An 18,729-nucleotide genomic window follows, 5' to 3' on the forward strand; every position below is an offset into this window, starting at 1 on the left:
TATTTTACCCCTGTTGCTAGCATGAATGCTTGTCTTCTGTGGAGAAGTGCTATGGAAAGCTGGCTAATATACTGGTTTATTTTGCTATAGTAAATTGTATAGCCTTGCCACGCAGGGCAGAACTCTGAGGTGCTTTTGACTATAATGCTAGTACTGGCAGTTGGTAGAAACCAGGTTGAAATCAGGAATGAGGAGGTGTGTTAGCTGAAAGTCAGGTTACTGACACTGTTACAGTCACTGATAATAGGCATAGAGCAGGTGCACATGATTTATAATCAGTTTCTTCTGCTTATGGCAAGTAGTAACTCATAAAATAGTAAATACATTGCTAATTATATAGCGCATTTTGTTAATTTAAGAGGTGTGGCTTGCATGTGGAGTAAAATATGTTCAGAAGTTCAAAGTTTGATTTCTGTGATTTGATAGTATCTGAAGTTATCACAAGCTCTGAAAGTTAAGCAACTTAATGGGTTTTCTTCCAAGATAGGACTTTTTTTAGGCAAGTACAGAATAAATTGGAAGCCATATATGAACCCCTTCCGGTGTCTGTATTTAAGTCAGCTACAGGTATTTTTTGGATTTCTCAAAAGCTTTCTTGTTTTTCTCATTGCATAAATCATCTTTGGAATAGTCTAAGCAGACCAATGTCTATTAATACCTGAATTACAATACAGTAAATGCTAATTCTTTTTTTGAGAGTAGAAAACATTATTTCCAGTTCTTAATGTTTCTCTGAAGTCTTCTAGTTAACTGTGTAAATGCAGAACGCAGTCCATGCTGCTTCCCTGTGAGTACTTAGGCTTGTAGGAATTCTGCAGGGATGGAGTAAAGTAGTTTGTATCCTATTTCAGGCTTTTCTTTGTGTGCAAGTAACTGGAATATTAATATCTTGGAAGCTGCTGCAGTGTCTTCCATTCTGATGGTTACACTTTGGAGCTTTGTTATATTTTAACCATAAAAATAAAAATGATTCTTACAATTGTGGAATAGTTTAGGTTGAAAGGGACCTCTGGAAATTACCTGTTTCAGCCCCCTTGTTTAAAGCAGGGCCAACTTCAAACATATCATGCTTTGTTCTTAATCCTTCTAAAATTAGTTTGAGGAGGAGTTTGTTAATGCAGTAGGGTATGGTCTGTTTTCAAGCTGCTGGTTTCATTTCTGTTTGCTTTTCAGTGAAGCTTCTTCACTACATAATCATTTCTAATAATGTTTAAAACCTGGGAGTACTTTCTTTTCTTGAGTTCTGTTTAAAAAAAAATAATCCATATATCATTACATTACTAGGAAAATAAATACCAGTAATTTTCTAGCAATTTGTTGTGAATTCTTTACTACATCGGCTCTAGATGTAAACTTATCATTTTCTCATTTGGCCTTTTTCCTTAGCACTAACTTGTTTATATTTTTCCTATGTTCTTTATCTCAGGTTACTTTTGGCAAGTGAATTACAGATAGTTCAGAATGAGAAACTATAGTATTTTTCTAGAAGTGGGGAATTGCTTTTTTTATTAAACAAGATATATAATCCTTTTCAGATCTGTACATTCCCATCTATTGCAGTATCTTACACATAGCCATTCAGAGCTACCTTAGCAGCGGCTGTAGTGGTCTGTTGCGTAGAAGTAATGGGAAGTGAGAAACCTATTGGTGTTTATGTAGCCTTGCCAGGGCTAGCATGCCTGAAATGCACTTTTTTTTATATTCTGTTGTTTTGCGTGGTATACCTGTTTTGGGACCACTGGGGACTTGGACATGGGTTTCAATTTGGAGCATCTTGCAATTTAGTCACACTAAACTAGTTACCCATTGGTTTTATTATGCCACTCAAACTGCAGAGAAAGACCGGTATGTAGCATCTGTATGATTCTAGTGAGATGATTTATGGTAGAAGTGGATTGCTTGACTCTGCTTTTCTAGTGGATTGCCTTCTTAATGGATGTTAACCATCAGCTGCCCAATAGGATAGACTTCTAATAAGGTATCTGTTTGAGATGTAAGGAGATTTGTTACAGTAGCTGTGGTCAAAGGATTGTGTTTTCAAAAGTTTCCCTCCTGATATTTTTTTCTTTCCCCCAACCTTTTTCTCAGCTTTTTTGGGAAATATCCCGTACTACTGCATATATAAAGATTAATTGTTTGCATATGAGAGTCGGGTGGAGTTGTTGCTCTGACTTCAATACAGTTAAACATTTGGTTACTGTCCATTTACTGCTATTGTAGAAATTTCACATGCATTTACAAATGTTTCCATAACTTCCATATTCAGATATTTATCCAAACATAATTGCTATGGGTTTTCCTGCAGAGAGGCTCGAAGGAGTATACCGGAACAACATAGATGATGTAGTAAGGTAAGGCTTTATTTTTCTTTTCCTTAACTTATTCTTGTAAATCTTAAGCATCCTTTTCTGTGTTCATCTATGTTCTGCTAAGGAAAGGAGGTGTGCTCTGACACTTTCCTAAAAAATGTTGGAAATAATGAAAAATATATTTTAAAGATTCTTAGGCCAGCCTGCTGCTCTGGGTTGGTCTCAAATGTGTGTAATCTGCTTTAAGTGTGAAAGATTGACTTCAGTAAATTGTGTTTGAGTAAAAGGAGGTTCTTTGCTTTTAGAAAGATGTCACCCTATGCCTCCGTTCACTGTTGAGCGTTTCCCGAGGTACCCGATGGCATTTCAGAATATGTTTGCCCATATCCTGTCTTCAATCAATAAATGAAGTGCTCAATAAGTTAGTTCTGATGTCATCTGTATTTACTGCTTTACTTTAGATAAAGGCTTTTACATCTGGCTGTGTTCCATAATTATGGATGGGGGGGGGGGGGAAATCTAAAATTCATTATTGCTGGTGATGCTTTATTGACGAAATGTGCTTTAAAAAAAAAAAAAGGAAGACAACCTGTACGTTGTAATTTTTAACATCAAATAAACTTATCTACTCTGAACTTCAGGATACTACTGTGGAAGGTGTACTTAGTGTTTCAGGAGCATCACTGTAACTTGTTTAGTCAACGCCCTACCTGGAGAAGGTAGTGTGAGAGGTTTCATTAAAAACTAAATACTTGGCTGAACCTACCAAATGTTAGTCTTTTTAGGATCCTAAGTTCTGAATTTTTTCAAGTCATGCGTGATACTTTGAGATCTTGGGCATCTGAGGACATGAGTTCAGTAGCTCTCCAAGAGACTTGATGTTTGGGGCTGGGGGGATAATGCAGTAAAGGGCATGGTTGTTCAGTGAAGGTAAAAGTAGGTGTATCTGGCCAAGAAGCTGGTGCTCACAGGTTTGAGATGCTGCAGAAAGCTTGTCATGATTATTGGCAGGCAGGTTTAGTGCAGCTTGAATTTCACTGGTAATGTTTGCATCTAGGTTTGTACGGAAATGAGTTGAGGCAGCACCTTGGTTCCCACACTAGGAGGAATTGTAACCTTCAACTGAGAATCAGTCATCTGAAGGCAGTGACTTCCCTGTGCAGCTGTAGTGAGCTTCAGATGAGTTCAAGGGGGGGTTTGGTTTTGCATATTCAACTGTTGGGACGAAGCTCGCTATCCGTGAATATTACTGAAAATGTCAGAGGCTGGATTTGACCAGGCTTGCAGAAGCGACCTTCTCTGTCACGCGGTAGTGAGAAGTCACTTCTCCAGAGCTGGGTCATATCAGTGAGGTTCAGCACAGCAATCTGTAAATACTCTTGCAGAGTGTGTATGTCTCTGCTAGAATTGTTAACAGAGGCATGAAGTTGTTCTGTAATTGTATCATTGCAGGCGGCTTGCATGCAGGAAAAATCTTTTTGTGCTCTTTTGGGACAGTTAAGGGCTATCCCACAAGCCCAAACTAACTGGCTGTCTATCTACTAGCAGTCAGAGCCACCTTTTCATTAAGTTGACGTGGGCATTGCACCTACTATGTGAAACGTGTGGTCTGTGATGGACACCACCTTCGGAAATTGTAGGGTAGAGACTGGACTTTGAATAAATGACATGAGAATAATCCAAAAAAATAATAATAGGCAGTAGTCTTTGAATGCCCTCCTCCATTCACACCATTGATTTCAGTTGCTCCTGTATGAAGGAAAATATGTTTTATTGGTTAAGTAAGTAGATATGTGTAAATTAGACTTTTGAGAGGGAATAACTATATAATTAAGTTGTCCATAAACACTCTGATCAAAAGGAATAATGATCACCTAAAAGTGTAATCAACAAGATTAAGATATGGAGAGATGTAAATTAAGGGGCTGTAGGGAACTGGATGCTAAAGTAGGGTTATGTATGTTTGCCCCCTATTTTTAAATGATAATATACAAAATGTGATCATGCAGCATTCTGCGTGTTGCATTCCACAGGTCCTCATCTGCTCCTGTTATCTTTTTATTGCAGAATTTTTTTCTGAGAGCTTTTTACGTAGAATTTCAATATGTTGAGCTCTGGAGCAATTGGTATTAAGCCAGGATATGCCAGTGTTTTTCTGAATAGCTGGTATCCTGACAAATCTAATGCTCATACTGTATCAGAAGTACAACCTGGACTGCTGGCTGTCTCCTCTGACTGACGCTTTGAGAGGTTTTGGATGGAATTTTGTCCTTAAAAAAAATACTTGCATGAAAGCTTATGCTCAGCTTTGTGGCTGTTACTGGCGTAAGGGGAGCCAGCTCTCCTTGCTCTCTAGTGTGTCTTAAACAGGCAAGGGCGTATGAAACAAACCGCCATGTCCACGATCTTCCTTAATCTCTTGAAGTCTGCCAACAGGGGTGCCAGTGGGAGTCATGAAATAGTTTTGCTGATAAAATTGGAATCTTGTACTCCGTGTTGCACAAGGAGCATTCACATCTGTTCTTATTTTAATGCATCAGTTTAATCACAGAGTTGTTCTAGGTTCTTCTGGAATATTATGACTGATAACCAGAGCTTGTTTTTGCATGAGCTTTCCAGGTTTTTAGCAGCTAGTGTTTCTTTTCAATTTGAACAGCATGTTCTGTCATGGCTAATTAAATGCTTTCTGGCTGATGTGCAGATACACACTGTTGATGATGTTAACTGTAAACATTTGTGTTATTTCTTATTGAACATTGCCAGGTGACACATCGTGTATAATCATGGCAATTTTGATGAATCATGTTTGCAGTTTGGCTCTCCAAGGCTTGTTTGGGAAGTTTTTGTTACGAAGTGAGCATGAAAATGAAATGACTGTGAGTGTGAAGTAGTATGGTGGTCTGCCGCTTCCTTTCTGAACCCAAAATATCATCGGGCACTTCAGTGCCCTCAGTGACTTCAGACTTCAGTGGCAAATAATGGCCATCTTAAAAACCTGGTATTAAAATGAGTGATTCTGGTTGTTGTAACTGGAATACAAAAGTTATTTTAACTGGTTTTTTAATTGGAAAAAACACTGTGGCAAATTTTTTTGCATAGATTAAATTGGAAGTGTTTACAGATACCTTATGTAACTGATGCTTTCTGCTGTAAAAATAAACAACCCTTCCTCAGCTTAATATATTGATTTGCAGGTACTTTGAAGTAAGTGCAGATTGGTCTGTACAATAAATATTTCAGTTGCAGGTCAGATCTTGGTCTCCTCAGTTGCATAAGTAGTCTTATTCATACTACCAGATTATTTGTATGAGTTTGCAACATGCTGCCTCCTTGACTTTGAGGCACTGCAGGGCCAGCTGGGACTTGGAATGTAGAACTGCACATGCTGAATGGTGCTTTAATGATGCTGCAGATTAAGGTCACCGTTACTGCAATGTATATTAATACATGCCTCTTTTTTTCTATTTAAGGTTTTTGGATTCAAAGCATAAAAACCATTACAAGATATACAATCTGTAAGTATGCTCTTATAGATGTATTTTCCAAAATAATGAGTTCTAAAAATAGCTTTTGAGTGAAAGTGGCTTCTTGCTGTACTGAAGCAGATCTAGAGATGTTTTGCACATTTCTTAAAACAATTAAGCCTGATTGAGAGCACTGCTATTTCATTTAGTGGAGCTGAGTGAGGTTAAATGAAATGCTGGTGTGTATTCATATTACTTGAATGCTTTTAAATGACTTGGCATCTAGCCCATCTGGAGCTTGTATCATGTGATTAAAAAGTAAAAAGTAATTCACAGAAGGCTTTCTGTTAATGTATTAATGTCCACAGTGAAGAAATTTCCAAATTAATATTTTCCTGGTGTTTGGTTTTTTTTGTACTGAACTGTATTGGTACCCAGGTTCTGTTTGCTTCCCCTCTATTCTTCACTGCCCCTGTTTATTACTTCACCAATTGTTGCAATAGCTTTTTCAGTGTGATGGTTTCTCACTTTTGTAAGCGTAGTTTTCCTTTGAAAATTTAGTTTTGCAGAAAGCTGTTTGTTACAAAAGGGAGGGTTTCTTGTTGTTATTCCTTGATCATCTTGAAATTAGCTTAAGCTAACATATAATTTGTATAAATGATTTGGTGATGTCAGCTGATCTTGAAAAGTAGGTCCTGGTTTTCTTCCCTTATTTTTTCCCCAGAAATCTAAGTTGAATATTGATTCTCTGAGCTGTTAAGGTTTTGGGTTTTTTTAAATGTACGTGTTTCTAAATATCTGCAGTTAACAGAAAAATTACTGTAGTATGGAAATCCAGGAAACACATTACACTGTAATCTGTCAGTCATTAAAAATTAGTATTTAAATATTCCTGTAAATTAGTTGAAGGATTATGCATTGAGCGGCTCTGTTTCCTGATGGTGGTGTGAAGTCATACCAGAAGCTGAGAAATTGTGTACTGGTTATTGAATTTGTCTGTAAAGCCTGGGGTAAGATGGGACAAAGATAAGTAAATAAAATAAGCATTAAAATAAACTAATTGGACACCTATCATACAGTTCAGTAACAGAATTATTTCCTCTAGCTTAGAAGCTCTTGAGAATGTTAATCTTTTAATAAATGCTGTCTTGGTGGCATTTATGGGTGGAAAGGACCATGCTTCCTAGAATAGCTGATAGCTCATCCTGCATGTAGGTGTGGCTCTCTAAAGAGGTAACTTTCTAGATGTCTTCATTTGAGGTCATCTGGAGCTTGGCGCTAGAGAGCTGTATCGTGTAAAATGTAACTACTGTGGTTTTGTTAGACCCTCCCTGAAGCCTCCTGAGAACTTGCTTGGTTGGGGAGCAAAGCAGAAGAGGACAGATAGAACTTAATTTCCTCCTGCTTCTTGGGGCTGAGTTCAGCTGTCAGCTTCTGTGAAGTGTGGCTCTGGTGTCACTTACAAGCTGAGGGTTTGCTGAGCGACCTGATACTGAGCTTGTTTCGAATTGTTTTACCTGCCACCTTTTGAGCCAATAGGCTGCTGTGTGTTAACTTCTAGGCTTGGTCGGAAAGTAAGAGTTTAGTAAGACTTCTGTGCATCTTACCAAGTAGCTCCTCGGGGAGGTGGTGCTTGAAAAGTTTCCACTTTGCTGAATGCTAGCAACCTCATTTTACTTTAGAAAAAGGGCAAAAACCAATCCCCTAACCCTACATAGGAACAACTTTAAATTTTTTAAGTGAGAAGAGCTGTGATGAGACAAATGCTTTTGACATTTATGTTGCCGATACATGTATTTTCAGCTGTGCAAACAACTTGCCCAGGTGTGCCGAAAGATTTTTGTCTTAAGCTTTTCATATAAAAACTTCAACTTTTAGTCTTTGGTGCAAGAACCCCCCCACTGATTTTCCTTGTGGCTAACTTTAGAACAATCACAAGTGAAACTTCCCAAAATTACTATATTCACCCTCAGATGAAAACTTTTGCAGGAGAAAATGTCCTTTTAAAGTATGTGTGTTTTCTTCCTCCCCAAAACATGGAGCAGATGCAAATAAAGCTTCAAGTGATTACTGCACAGCTTGGACAGCATAGCTTTTAAACTGTATATCTCTGGCTGGAGAGGCCGGGTTGTCTCTTTATCTTCAGGTGGGCAGAATTACACACATGTTAAGTACATAAATGTCATTAGGTGAACTGTTGCTGTGTTTGGTCATGAGATGGGAAGAAATTGTAGCCTTCAGGTATTTTAGCGAACATCATCTCTTAGATTAAGCTGATCCTTTGTAAATAATCAACCTATTGTCTGTGTTTAACAGGAGGAGGTAGGAGTTCAGAGGAGTTATGTGATTATATTCAGAATTATTTCAAATACTGTCAAGGGGTTTGAGTTCCCTTAAGGTAACTGTTACATGAAGTTGATAATGTGTGTATTGAGCAGTTTTATTTGAAAGGATTTAGAGAGGTTTTTCTGAGCTAATGCTTAAATGATGTCAGTTATGCCTCATCCTCACATCTTGGCTTTTAACTTCTCAGTGAATGTTTGAGCAATCAGTTTAATTTTGTTTCTTGTTTGTGTTGGTTTTCTCATGTGTTTCTTTAACACCTTACTGTTTCTTCAGTATTCTTTATTTTAAGGTGTTCTTTCACTTTCATCTCTTAACTTCCCATACTGCCAAATTGTTACCTCCCCTACTGTAATCTCCATCTTCTCCGGTATATTTCTTTTAATGACCCTACAGGCAGGTAGCTAAAGGAATGCTGTAATGAACAATGTGGATTTTGTGTGCATACTTTCTGTACCTCTTTGTGATTAGGGCTGGGCTTTGGCATAGGCTGCGATCTTTTTGGTAGCCTATTGTCCTGTTGTCAGTGGGATCATGGTTATGATAAGAAGGGTGCCTGGCTGGCAGCACTTAGGACCTGGGTTGATTTTAAACTTGCTTTAATCATAAGGAGGATTACAAGAACCATGACAAACCACTTCACCCCCACCCCACTCCCCCTCCCCCAAAATACTGATGTTTCATATGGAGATCTGACTGTATTACAAGTCTAACGGTGTTTAAAAAAAATGAATTTGAAATGCTAAGCAACAGAAGCATCCTCCAAAGTGGGTGTCGATTTGTTCTCTGCTGCAGATACACGTGTTTCATGTAATGAAACGGGAGTATATTTTGTATAGCCGTGTTTGGAGCTCTGCATTTGCCCTGGGTTGTGTATGGCTCCTATAAGAGGGCAGAGTGGCATGGCTGTGTTCTGTGCTCAGTTTCTATCCTTGGTATGAAGAAAACTATTTTTTATCCCTTATGGTATTCTACTTGATAGTCTCTCAAACGTCAAAATTTGAAGGCTTTTTTTGCCCATATGTGGATTTTTTAAAATGTTTTGAAGACTTTAATCTCTTACTACACCTTTGAACTGGGTGTTTCTTTAAAAGGAAGAAGGTAACTTTCTTGGATAAGATGCTTTGTGTTAACTGCTTCCTAGAAGGCTCAACTTCCAAAGTTCAGATGCTGACTAGCTTGTAACAGGCTTTGTCCAGCATGGCTGATGGCTGCTCCAGACATATTGACTCCATCTTGGGTGTACATACTGTGTCTAACCCTTCTTCTCAAAGGCTCAAGTGCAGATAATGTTTTTGAGTCCCATCTGCCGGCTCAACCTACGCTTTATCACTTCTGACCCAGAGAAAGTGTTACCAATGTGATCAGGCTGTAAAAACTGCCAGACTTTTCCCTAGCTGAGGCCTGAGTTGAGAAGGCTCTGGAATTCAGAGAAAGGGAAGCACTGAGTGCATGTGCAACTCCAGCACACCTGCCTCTATCCCTGGTACATGAGTCTTGTGGACAAAGCTCGATGCAGCACATGCGAGGCTCCAGTTATGTGCAACTGTCAGAAAAGTAGGAGCCTAAAAGTTTGCATGTCTGAAAGTGTCAGGTAAGCTCTATATGGCTCCAAAGGCTGCAGTCGCAACATACCTACTAAGGAGAGATAAGTTCATACCAGTCCTGAAACTGGTGTAGGTATTTGAACCCTAAGAAGAATACAGTTTATAGTGTGAATAGAAGATCTGGATGTGTGTTTTGGCTACAGAAATGACTCACGATCATTGTGTTTCAACCTGGAGTCCTGGGTTTTTTTGAGGCAGGATCATTCTCATTTTCCTTTCTGAACTGCATTTCCACTTGCATCATGTAGAGAAGCATCATTTTGCCTGCAGAGAGCAACTTTTGGAAAATTACAGAGGGCATCCACTTCTTGCCTTCTTTCCCCTTACCCCCAACGTCTGATCTAACTTGTTCCCACCCTACTTCATGCCATTTTGGCTGTATTAGAGCCCTACTGACTGGATTGTTTATATCTGCTTACTGATGTTTCTCCGTAGGTGGGTCGTCCTGTGAGACTGATACAGTATGATTTGCTGTGCTACCAGCTAGCTAGAATGGGTCTCTTAGAGAGCAGTGAGATAGACATTGATGAAACTCCGAAGTCTTCAGAAATGTGTAATTTTCCAGGGCCTGTGAGGGGACACTGGCTGACTGGCCTTTTGGGTTTTTTGAGTTCACCTAGTTTCAAGAACAAATGCCAAGTTGGAGAGCGGTATTGCAGTCTGTGCTTGATACAAGTGATCTTCATTATAACATTCAGTGGTGCTTTCAGTTGTGTTTTGTGTAGTTGAGGGAAGAATGCTTGCTTAGGTTGCACTAGGCGAGGGTCTTTGAAATGTCCTTGTGGTCCCCATCATCACTAGCACCTGTGTTGTCCTTGGGGCATCTTGACATGTGTTTTGAGTTCAGAGTCAGTTGGATGAAGGTCGTAGCCATCTACTCTTTATGTGTTTGTGTGGGAGCGTAAAGCTGCTCGAGCAGCTGGAGCTGTTAACACTACAGTGTTAAAATGTGAGTGTGGTGTATTACTTGCATGAATGTCTCCATTGAGAGTCACATTGTCTAAAACATACTGATGGACCACAATTACCACATAGGGTAAGTAATTGTTTTTCAGTTAAATAACTGATATGTTAGTGAGCAACTTGTCTACATCTGCAACAAAACAGTTTCTTTTTATGTAACCTCTAGCTATAGTTTTAAATCATAAAGGTGATGGGTATGCATGATTTTCCCATATGTTGTCCTTTATATTCCAAGGTGTGACAGATGTTGGGAGCACCTCAGAGAACTGCCTTGAACTCTTGTCTATTTTTCCTTTTTAGATGTGCTGAAAGACATTATGACACCGCCAAATTTAACTGCAGAGGTATGTTTTTACTGTCTAGTACATGGTGTTCTCTTTAAACTTCAGTGTTTCTGGATGAAAGTATAAAGGAGGAGCTGATGAATAGTAACGTAGGAGATTTGGGCAAAAGGTATGATGTCGGATTACTTTGAGTCGTTGGAGAAACTTGCTATATTCTCGACACTTTTAAAAAAGTATGTTCCTGACAGTTAACTAGATCAAGAACTAAAATGGCAGTCAGAAGTCTACTGTTACAAAAGTTTTTGCAGAATGGGTTATACCGAAGTTTCAATTTGGTGTGCTAACTTAATGTAAAGTTTAGATACGAAGCTTAGAGAAGTCTGGTTTTTATGCAGAAGAATCACTTACAATAAAAATAGAGAGCACTTTCAAAGCCACTGTCACTGTTCTTATAAAACAACCTTTTGAAGATCTGGACGAAATCTTCAGATGCTTTAAAATAAAAAAAATTTAATTCCCATGCGATGCCTTTCTGTGATGAGTTAGTGAAGAATCAACACTTTGCAGAGTTACCAGAATCAGTGGGGAAGCTTAGGGGCTCCTTTTGATCAGACCCTTGGTGTGTAGAAACTGATGTACCTGTTTTGTCAGTATTAACTCCTCACGTAATAAATAATACACATTTACCTTTATTCTTTGTGTAGAGGAACATCTCTGTGCACAGTGGTAGTGCTTGTAGTTCCTCTTAATGCAGTACTTCAGAATAGCTGGGTAGCTAAGGAGTACTTGTGTGTATGTAACTGTAGGAGATGAACAGATTTTGACCTTACTGGCTAATCCTACTTCATAGCAAGGGCTTAACTTCTTTTTTAATTATTATTATTACTACTACTATTATTATTTTGCTGTAAAGAGGGTGTTTAGATCATGACTGAAATGTAATTGGCTGGTTTAATGTCTGAATTCTCATTTTGAAGTCATCTTCACTTCTGATTTGCTCTTATGATGTTGAATGACAGTGTCCTGAAACCTCATTTATTCCATAAAAGCCAGAAAAAAAGTATTTTAAGATCTGCTTGAGCAATACTTTGGGTAAGAGGAGAAAAAGACATAAATGAAAACAACTTGCTTCTAATGTGTCCAGAACACGTGCTTGCTTTAATTTATACTTTCTATTACGGGGTTGCTCAGATCCTTTCGCTCTCAGTCCCAGCCCAAAATGTTGTTTGTTACAGCACCTTTCACAGCTCCTCTGCATAAGACAGCACTGTTGTAGGTAGCTACATATTGCATTTTTTTTCTTTTCATCCCTCAGTTAGCTACCTTAGACAACCAAATCGGTGACTTGGTACTTCGTTTAGCAGAGCAACAACAGTTCTACTTTAAAACCTTCTGAAGTGAATTAATTTCAAAGGGAACTTCTCATTTGTACACTTACCATGAAATGCCATAATAGTTCAGTATTCAACTTGGATGCTCTTGCATCAAATTCAGAACCAAGCATAGAAAGCTCTTTCTTCTTTGGATGGTAGCTTTCTGTCTAGGGTTTTTGCAGTTTCTGAAGTACTTCCATGCTGGAAACTGCCTTCTGCTTTGCCACAGGCTTTTCTTTTCTTTTTTTTTTTTTCTTCCTTTATGTGCTATGGGATTTTTCCTGCAATGTCTAGGAGCTTGGGGAGAGTAATCAGAACTGTTCTCCATGCTGTGTGCTCCAGTATGAGAAACCAAAATCAATGGAGGACCAACACCCTCTAAGCTCATGATTGTACAGCTTAATGTTTCCTAAGGTTGCTTTCTGACTCCTAATCCCTCTGCACCATCACAGGGCACCCATTTCATCTGCTCCTCATTCCATCTTTGAAGAAAATACCACAAGGTTTGCCTTTGATCACAAATCTTGGAGAGCATCTTCAGCATACTGTTACTACTGGGGATTCTTCAGGCTGTTCTTTCAGGACTACTTTTTCTCCTTTTCATGGGAACCTTACTGGATGTAGTTAAGATAGACTCAAAGTTGTACAGACAAATTTGCAGCATTTCCTAACAGCCTCTTTTCTTCATAAATTCCTCCTTCCATTTACATCTGCTGCAAAAAGTGGCTTCTCTGTAAATTCATGTAAAAAAATCATTTGGGGATTCTTTGGATCTTCCATGTGGAAAAATTTTTAGGGTATGTTCATGTTTGTGAACTTCTGCTACTTCTTTAGCAAAGACTATTAAATTTATCAGGCTTCCATATGCGGAACCCTTCGAAAGGCTTTGGACTTGTGCTGCAATAATTTAGCAGTTCCATAGCTTCATCCCTCACTTCTGCTCTTTAAGTCCTTGGGTTACTCATCAGAAGGAGTCCTGCATGTGTGACGAGAGTAGTACTTATGAAACAAATACAAACACTTGCCAAAAAAATGATATGCATTCATTTTAAGACCAGAAATGGTGTTTCTAGCTGAGAATTTTTGAATACCGGACTTGTATTTATAAGGTCCCAAGTCTGTCAATCGAGAAGTGCAGTTCTCCTGATAAAACTAGTACAACCCTCTAATCCTGCCAGTCAGCATGGCATTGTCTGCCATCTTATCTGAGATGTTAGAGGTTTGGGTGCTTGTCTCTGCTTATTGCTTATTTTTTGTTCTCTTGAGTTTTCTTTTATTTTCTGCGTGCTTGCTTGACATTCTTTCCACCTCTGGATGGAAAAAAGTGCTTCTGTGTGTGTGTATATCCCTATAAGAAAAAGAACAACTATAAGAAAAACGAGAACTTCACTACAAGAAGGACATTGAGGTGCTGGAGTGTGTCCAAAGAAGGGCAATGAAGTTGGTGAAGGGTCTAGAGAACAAGTCTCATAAGGAGCAGCTGAGGGAGCTGGGCTTGTTTAGCCTGGAGAAGAGGAGGCTGAGGGGAGACCTTCTCACTCTCTGCAACTACCTGAAAGGAGGTTGTAGCGAGGTGGGGGTCGGCCTCTTCTCCCTAGTAACAAGCAATAGGACGAGAGGAAACTGCCTCAAGCTGCGCCAGGGGAAGTTTAGGTTGGACATTAGAAAAAACTTCTTCACCAAAAGGGTTGTCAAACATTGGAACAAGCTGCCCAGGGAGGTGGTTGAGTCTCCATCCCTGGAGGTATTTAAAAGAAGGGTAGATGTGGTGCTTGAGGATATGGTTTAGTGGTGGACTTGGTGGTGATAGGTTAGCGGTTGGACTCGATGATCTTAAGGGTCTTTTCCAACCTTAACGATTCTATGATTCAGTGGTTTGGCTTTAAAACGCATAAGTATTGCAAGTGCTGCACATAAGATTTCTGTTCCGATTACCATTTTTTAATATGGAAACTAGAGTTTTTTGTTTCAAAACCCCTTTGAGCAAAGAGCAAATTCGAAGAGTTTGTTCCCAGCATAGACTCAACTGTACTCAGAATTTTTCAGCAAAATTCCTATTGTCTGATGAGTGACTGAGGTCTGGCCCTGTCTTCTCTCAGCAGGTAGTCTAATTATTGCTAGAGTAATGGGTTTTCACAAGGTTATTCTTTGTGCCAATGCACTCTTAAATTCTAGAAAATTCATGATGTAAGATAGTTTGTGCCACTCATTTCAGTAGCAGTGTGAAATAGTCTCTTCATGTAGCAGGATGCTTGCTTATGTATTACTAGAGAAATGTCTGCCATGCATATAATATGCATTACATTGCTCAATAATACTGGAGTAAAAAGTTTACATATCTATGTAAGGCGGGGGTTTATTTAGAAAGTTAATTTTTTGCATGCTTGTCAAAGTTGACCTGCCTAGTTGAGCTTGCTGTAATTTCCGTTTGAGATTTTGATAAATTCTTCTTCTCATTGCAGTTGCACAGTACCCTTTTGAAGACCATAACCCACCACAGCTAGAGCTTATCAAACCTTTTTGTGAAGATCTTGACCAATGGCTAAGTGAAGATGACAATCATGTTGCAGCAATCCACTGTAAAGCTGGAAAGGGACGAACTGGTGTAATGATATGTGCATATTTGTTGCATCGAGGCAAGTTTTTAAAGGCTCAAGAAGCCCTAGATTTCTATGGGGAAGTAAGGACCAGAGACAAGAAGGTGAGCTATTTTCTGTTCTCCTACTGTATCTATGCTTTTCCTACTTCAGGTCAATTTGAATAGTCAAGCCCTTTAAGAAATACTTTGTATCAGTTGTGATATCTGGTTTGATTTAACTTTAACGTTATTAGATCAGTGCACTTGTTCTAAATGAAAAAGCTTTCCTAAGCAGCAGTAGCAATCAGTCACAACACTAAAACAGTCTGGTTTTTCTGTTCAAGAAGATCTGGACAGTTTATTTTAAATAGCCTTTTAAATAGCATTCTGCTGTGTGTTGCATCAAATGGGTGGTTGACAAGCGAACTTTCTTGTTCAGCATTTTCAGCCCAAATAAGAGGATTATTCTAGCTTGTTTTGCCTGAATGGATGAGCTGTTCATCTCCTCAGGTTCTCTTAGTTTCTGTGGTGGTGTTGGGAGATGTGTAGGAATTACAGTATGTGTTCCAGTTGAATATCCCTGCTGGAGAAGTGTATCAGTCTGTTGTTGGCAGCGTCTTTCAATAAAAGGGTAGCTAAGCCCAGACATTGGCAGCCTCAGAGCCCGCTTTGTGAGGTGCTGCCATTTAGCTTCTTGTTACTTATCCTGAGGAGAAATGGGAGGATCTTATTTCAGAGAAATGATGTTCGTGCCTACGAGAGCTTTCTGTTAAGACCTTTCAGTGGTGCAGACAGACTTAGCAGTATGTTGGACCTTTCTGGCATGGTTATGCATCATTAATGGGAATTTAACCTCCTTATTTGAAATCTTCTCCAAATATAATAAGGTGTGCCTTACAAGGTCACTTCAGCAAGCTTCCCTGCTCATCTTCCATCATTTTGTTGTGTGTTGGTAGAGCAGCCCAGGGGGATCATCCTGGCAGGCCAGTTTCAGCCTACTTAAGTACAGAGCTCTCTGTGTTTGTGTAGTATTTGTATAAAGTATGAATTTCAGTGTGTAGACCTCTAATAAGGAGAGCTTCGTGTTTGAAGGCTCTTGAGCAGAAGTGTCACACAGTGAATTTTAGAATTTGGCTGTTAATTCATTGGAAGGAGTAAATAACTTCTTAGTTTGCTCTCTTTTACAAGATGGAGCTTATTATTCCATGTACTGCTGAGAAGATAGTTGTGGTGTAATACTAGAGTGGAGACGGTGTCAAGGGTTCCCATCAAAACTTTGTAGCTTTTGGTGTAAGGGTGCATGATAGTGAACAGTAATGTGACAGTGATGAATAAACAATGTAGATTACTCCTGCTAATAAAGATTAAAGAGCTGGATAAAATATCATCAAAACTACAAAACTTAACAAATACACAGTGAAGCATGTTGTACCTCAGTTTCTCTTTTGTGGAAAAAAGGTAGTATTTCTGTGCATTAGCGTGTTGAGGGTAAGGTCAGTTAGGTGTTCGTTGTTACCCCAGTGGTACCTCTGGTGTGTTTGCGGTATCAGAGGACTTAATAAACAAGAATAGTAGACCCTTGTTTAGCTTCATTGTAAATATTGTCTGTAACCAGCAACTTTGTTCTGATTTAAAAGTCTCTACTGGAGGAGTTAATTATTTTGGCTGAAATTGGACGGGCAGTGGACATTGTCTACCTGGACTTCTCCAAGGCCTTTGATACGGTCCCCCACAGTCTCTTCCTGGAGAAGTTAATGCGTTATAGCCTAGACAAGTATCTGTGCAGTGGGTGGGGAACTGGCTGACAGGCCGCACCCAAAGGGTGGTGGTAAATAGCCCCTTTTCCAAGTGGCAACCTGTCACGAGTGAGGTCCCCCAGGGATCGATATTGGGCCCAATGTTATTCAATGTCTTTAAGTGATCTGGATAACGGGATCAAGCGTAGCCTGATGAAGTTTGCTGATGACACCAAGTTGAGTGGGGAAGCAGACACTCCAGAAGGAAGGGCTGCTCTGCAGGGAGATCTGGATAGGCTGGAAGGGTGGGCCAGCAAGAACCTTATGAAGTTCAACAAGGACAAGTGTGAGGTCATGCACCTGGGGAAACATAATCTGGGAGTGCAGCACAGACTGGGACCCACCTGGCTGCAGAGCAGCTCTCTGGAAAGGGACCTGGGGGTCCTGGTGGACAGAAAGCTCAACATGAGTGAACAGTGGCTGCTGCGGCCAAGAAGGCCAGCAGGATGCTGGGTTGCATCAAAAAGGGCATCGCCAGCAGAGAGAAAGAAGTCATCATCCCGCTCTACTCAGCGCTGGTCAGGCCACACCTGGAGCGCTGCGCACAGTTCTGGTCCCTGCTGTACAAAAAGGATGTGGGCAGGCTGGAAGGGGTCCCGAGAAGGGCCACCAAGATGATCAGAGGACTGGGAAGCTGCCGTACGAGGATAGGCTGGGAGAGCTGGGTTTGTTCAGCCTTGAGAAAAGGAGGCTCAGAAGGGATCTCATCCCCATGTACCAGTACTTAAGGGGCAGCTACAAAGAAGATGGAGACTCCCTTTTTACACGGAGTCCCATGGAGAGGACAAGGGGGAATGGACACAAGTTGCCCTTGGGGAGATTCCGATTGGACACGAGAGGGAAATTTTTCACAGTGAGGACAGTCACCACTGGAATAATCTCCCCAGGGAAGGGGTTGACTCGGCCACGTTGGACGCCTTCAAGAGTCATCTGGACAGGGTGCTGGGCCGTCTTGTCTAGCCTGTGCTCTTCCTGGAAAGGTTGGACTAGATGATCCCTGAGGTCCCTTCCAGCCTGGGATTCTGTGATATTTTTTTTTGTCTTCAGCTCCCCTTGAGTGTGGTTATCTTTATGCAGACAGTGGGCAGCATGTGATTCACATAATCCTTAAAGTAGTATTTATAAGCAGGTATACCAGTGCAGGTAGGTTTGGGAGCTTTTTGTTCCCTTGTGGCCCGTATTTTGGTGTTACATGTCAAGTGCTGCTCTCTGATTTGACACTTCACCACAGCTTTATATAACTGACTTCCTGAACTAAAAGTGAATGAGGCATCAACAGAGCTGTTTGTACCTAAGGACAAGAAAATGCATGTTGCTTTTTTTTGGTTGCTGGACAAACATATGCATGATGGGCAACTGGCTTTATGTACCAAATTTTTGTTTAAAGCAAGCACACGGTGCACAGTTTGTTTTTAGCTGCTCAGAATAGTATAGCTGAAATCGCTGTTGCCACTAATGTGCATGGCAGAGTGGTTTTTTTTTTTTCCCCTGAGAGGGTTTAGTCCATGCTGGCAGGAAGTGTGAGTCTAATTGCAAGAGGAAGTATGACTAATTGGTCAAGAGAACAACCTCGAGTACTTCTGTAGCAAGCTTTTCCCAAGTGCCTGCTGGGAGAAGCAGCTGAACAGAGGCCTTTGCAACATCAAATGAGAGTTGTTGTAGATGAGGCTAACAGTCCCTAGATAGTCTGTTAATGTACTGTCATCCTGGGGAAGGTAGTGGGGAATAAGACGTTGCAGAACTGAGTCTAAAAGTCTGTTTTTGACCAAAAGCTGTTTTGTTTTTTTTTGTTTTCTATAAGCTGCCTCTCTTGACTTCTGTAACTCATCATAGTGGGAGGATGCTTTTTCAGAAGAAGGGAATGGTGAAGATTAGAAATCTAGTATTGGCTAAATGGTTATGTCTGTCAGTCACCACCACTGTAGTAGAACAGGACTGATTTATATTTTCCCTTTGAACCAAAGGAGACAAACTGTTTCCTGAAGTTGGATCAAGAAGATCCAGCTGGGGGA

General features: G+C 40.0%; 1 protein-coding gene across 1 annotated transcript in view; it reads left to right on the plus strand.

Annotated features, from left to right (window-relative positions):
- Positions 1 to 18,729, plus strand: part of PTEN (phosphatase and tensin homolog) — a 54,862-nt gene that overhangs the window by 18,499 nt on the left and 17,634 nt on the right. The window contains exons 3-6 of the mRNA XM_075109827.1: positions 2,267 to 2,351; positions 5,780 to 5,824; positions 10,987 to 11,030; positions 14,806 to 15,044. Of these exons, the coding sequence (XP_074965928.1) occupies positions 2,267 to 2,351; positions 5,780 to 5,824; positions 10,987 to 11,030; positions 14,806 to 15,044 (413 nt within the window). The remainder of the gene's footprint in view (positions 1 to 2,266; positions 2,352 to 5,779; positions 5,825 to 10,986; positions 11,031 to 14,805; positions 15,045 to 18,729) is intronic.

This window comes from Phalacrocorax aristotelis, chromosome 14, assembly GCF_949628215.1.
Source record: "Phalacrocorax aristotelis chromosome 14, bGulAri2.1, whole genome shotgun sequence".
Lineage (NCBI taxonomy): Eukaryota > Metazoa > Chordata > Aves > Suliformes > Phalacrocoracidae > Phalacrocorax > Phalacrocorax aristotelis.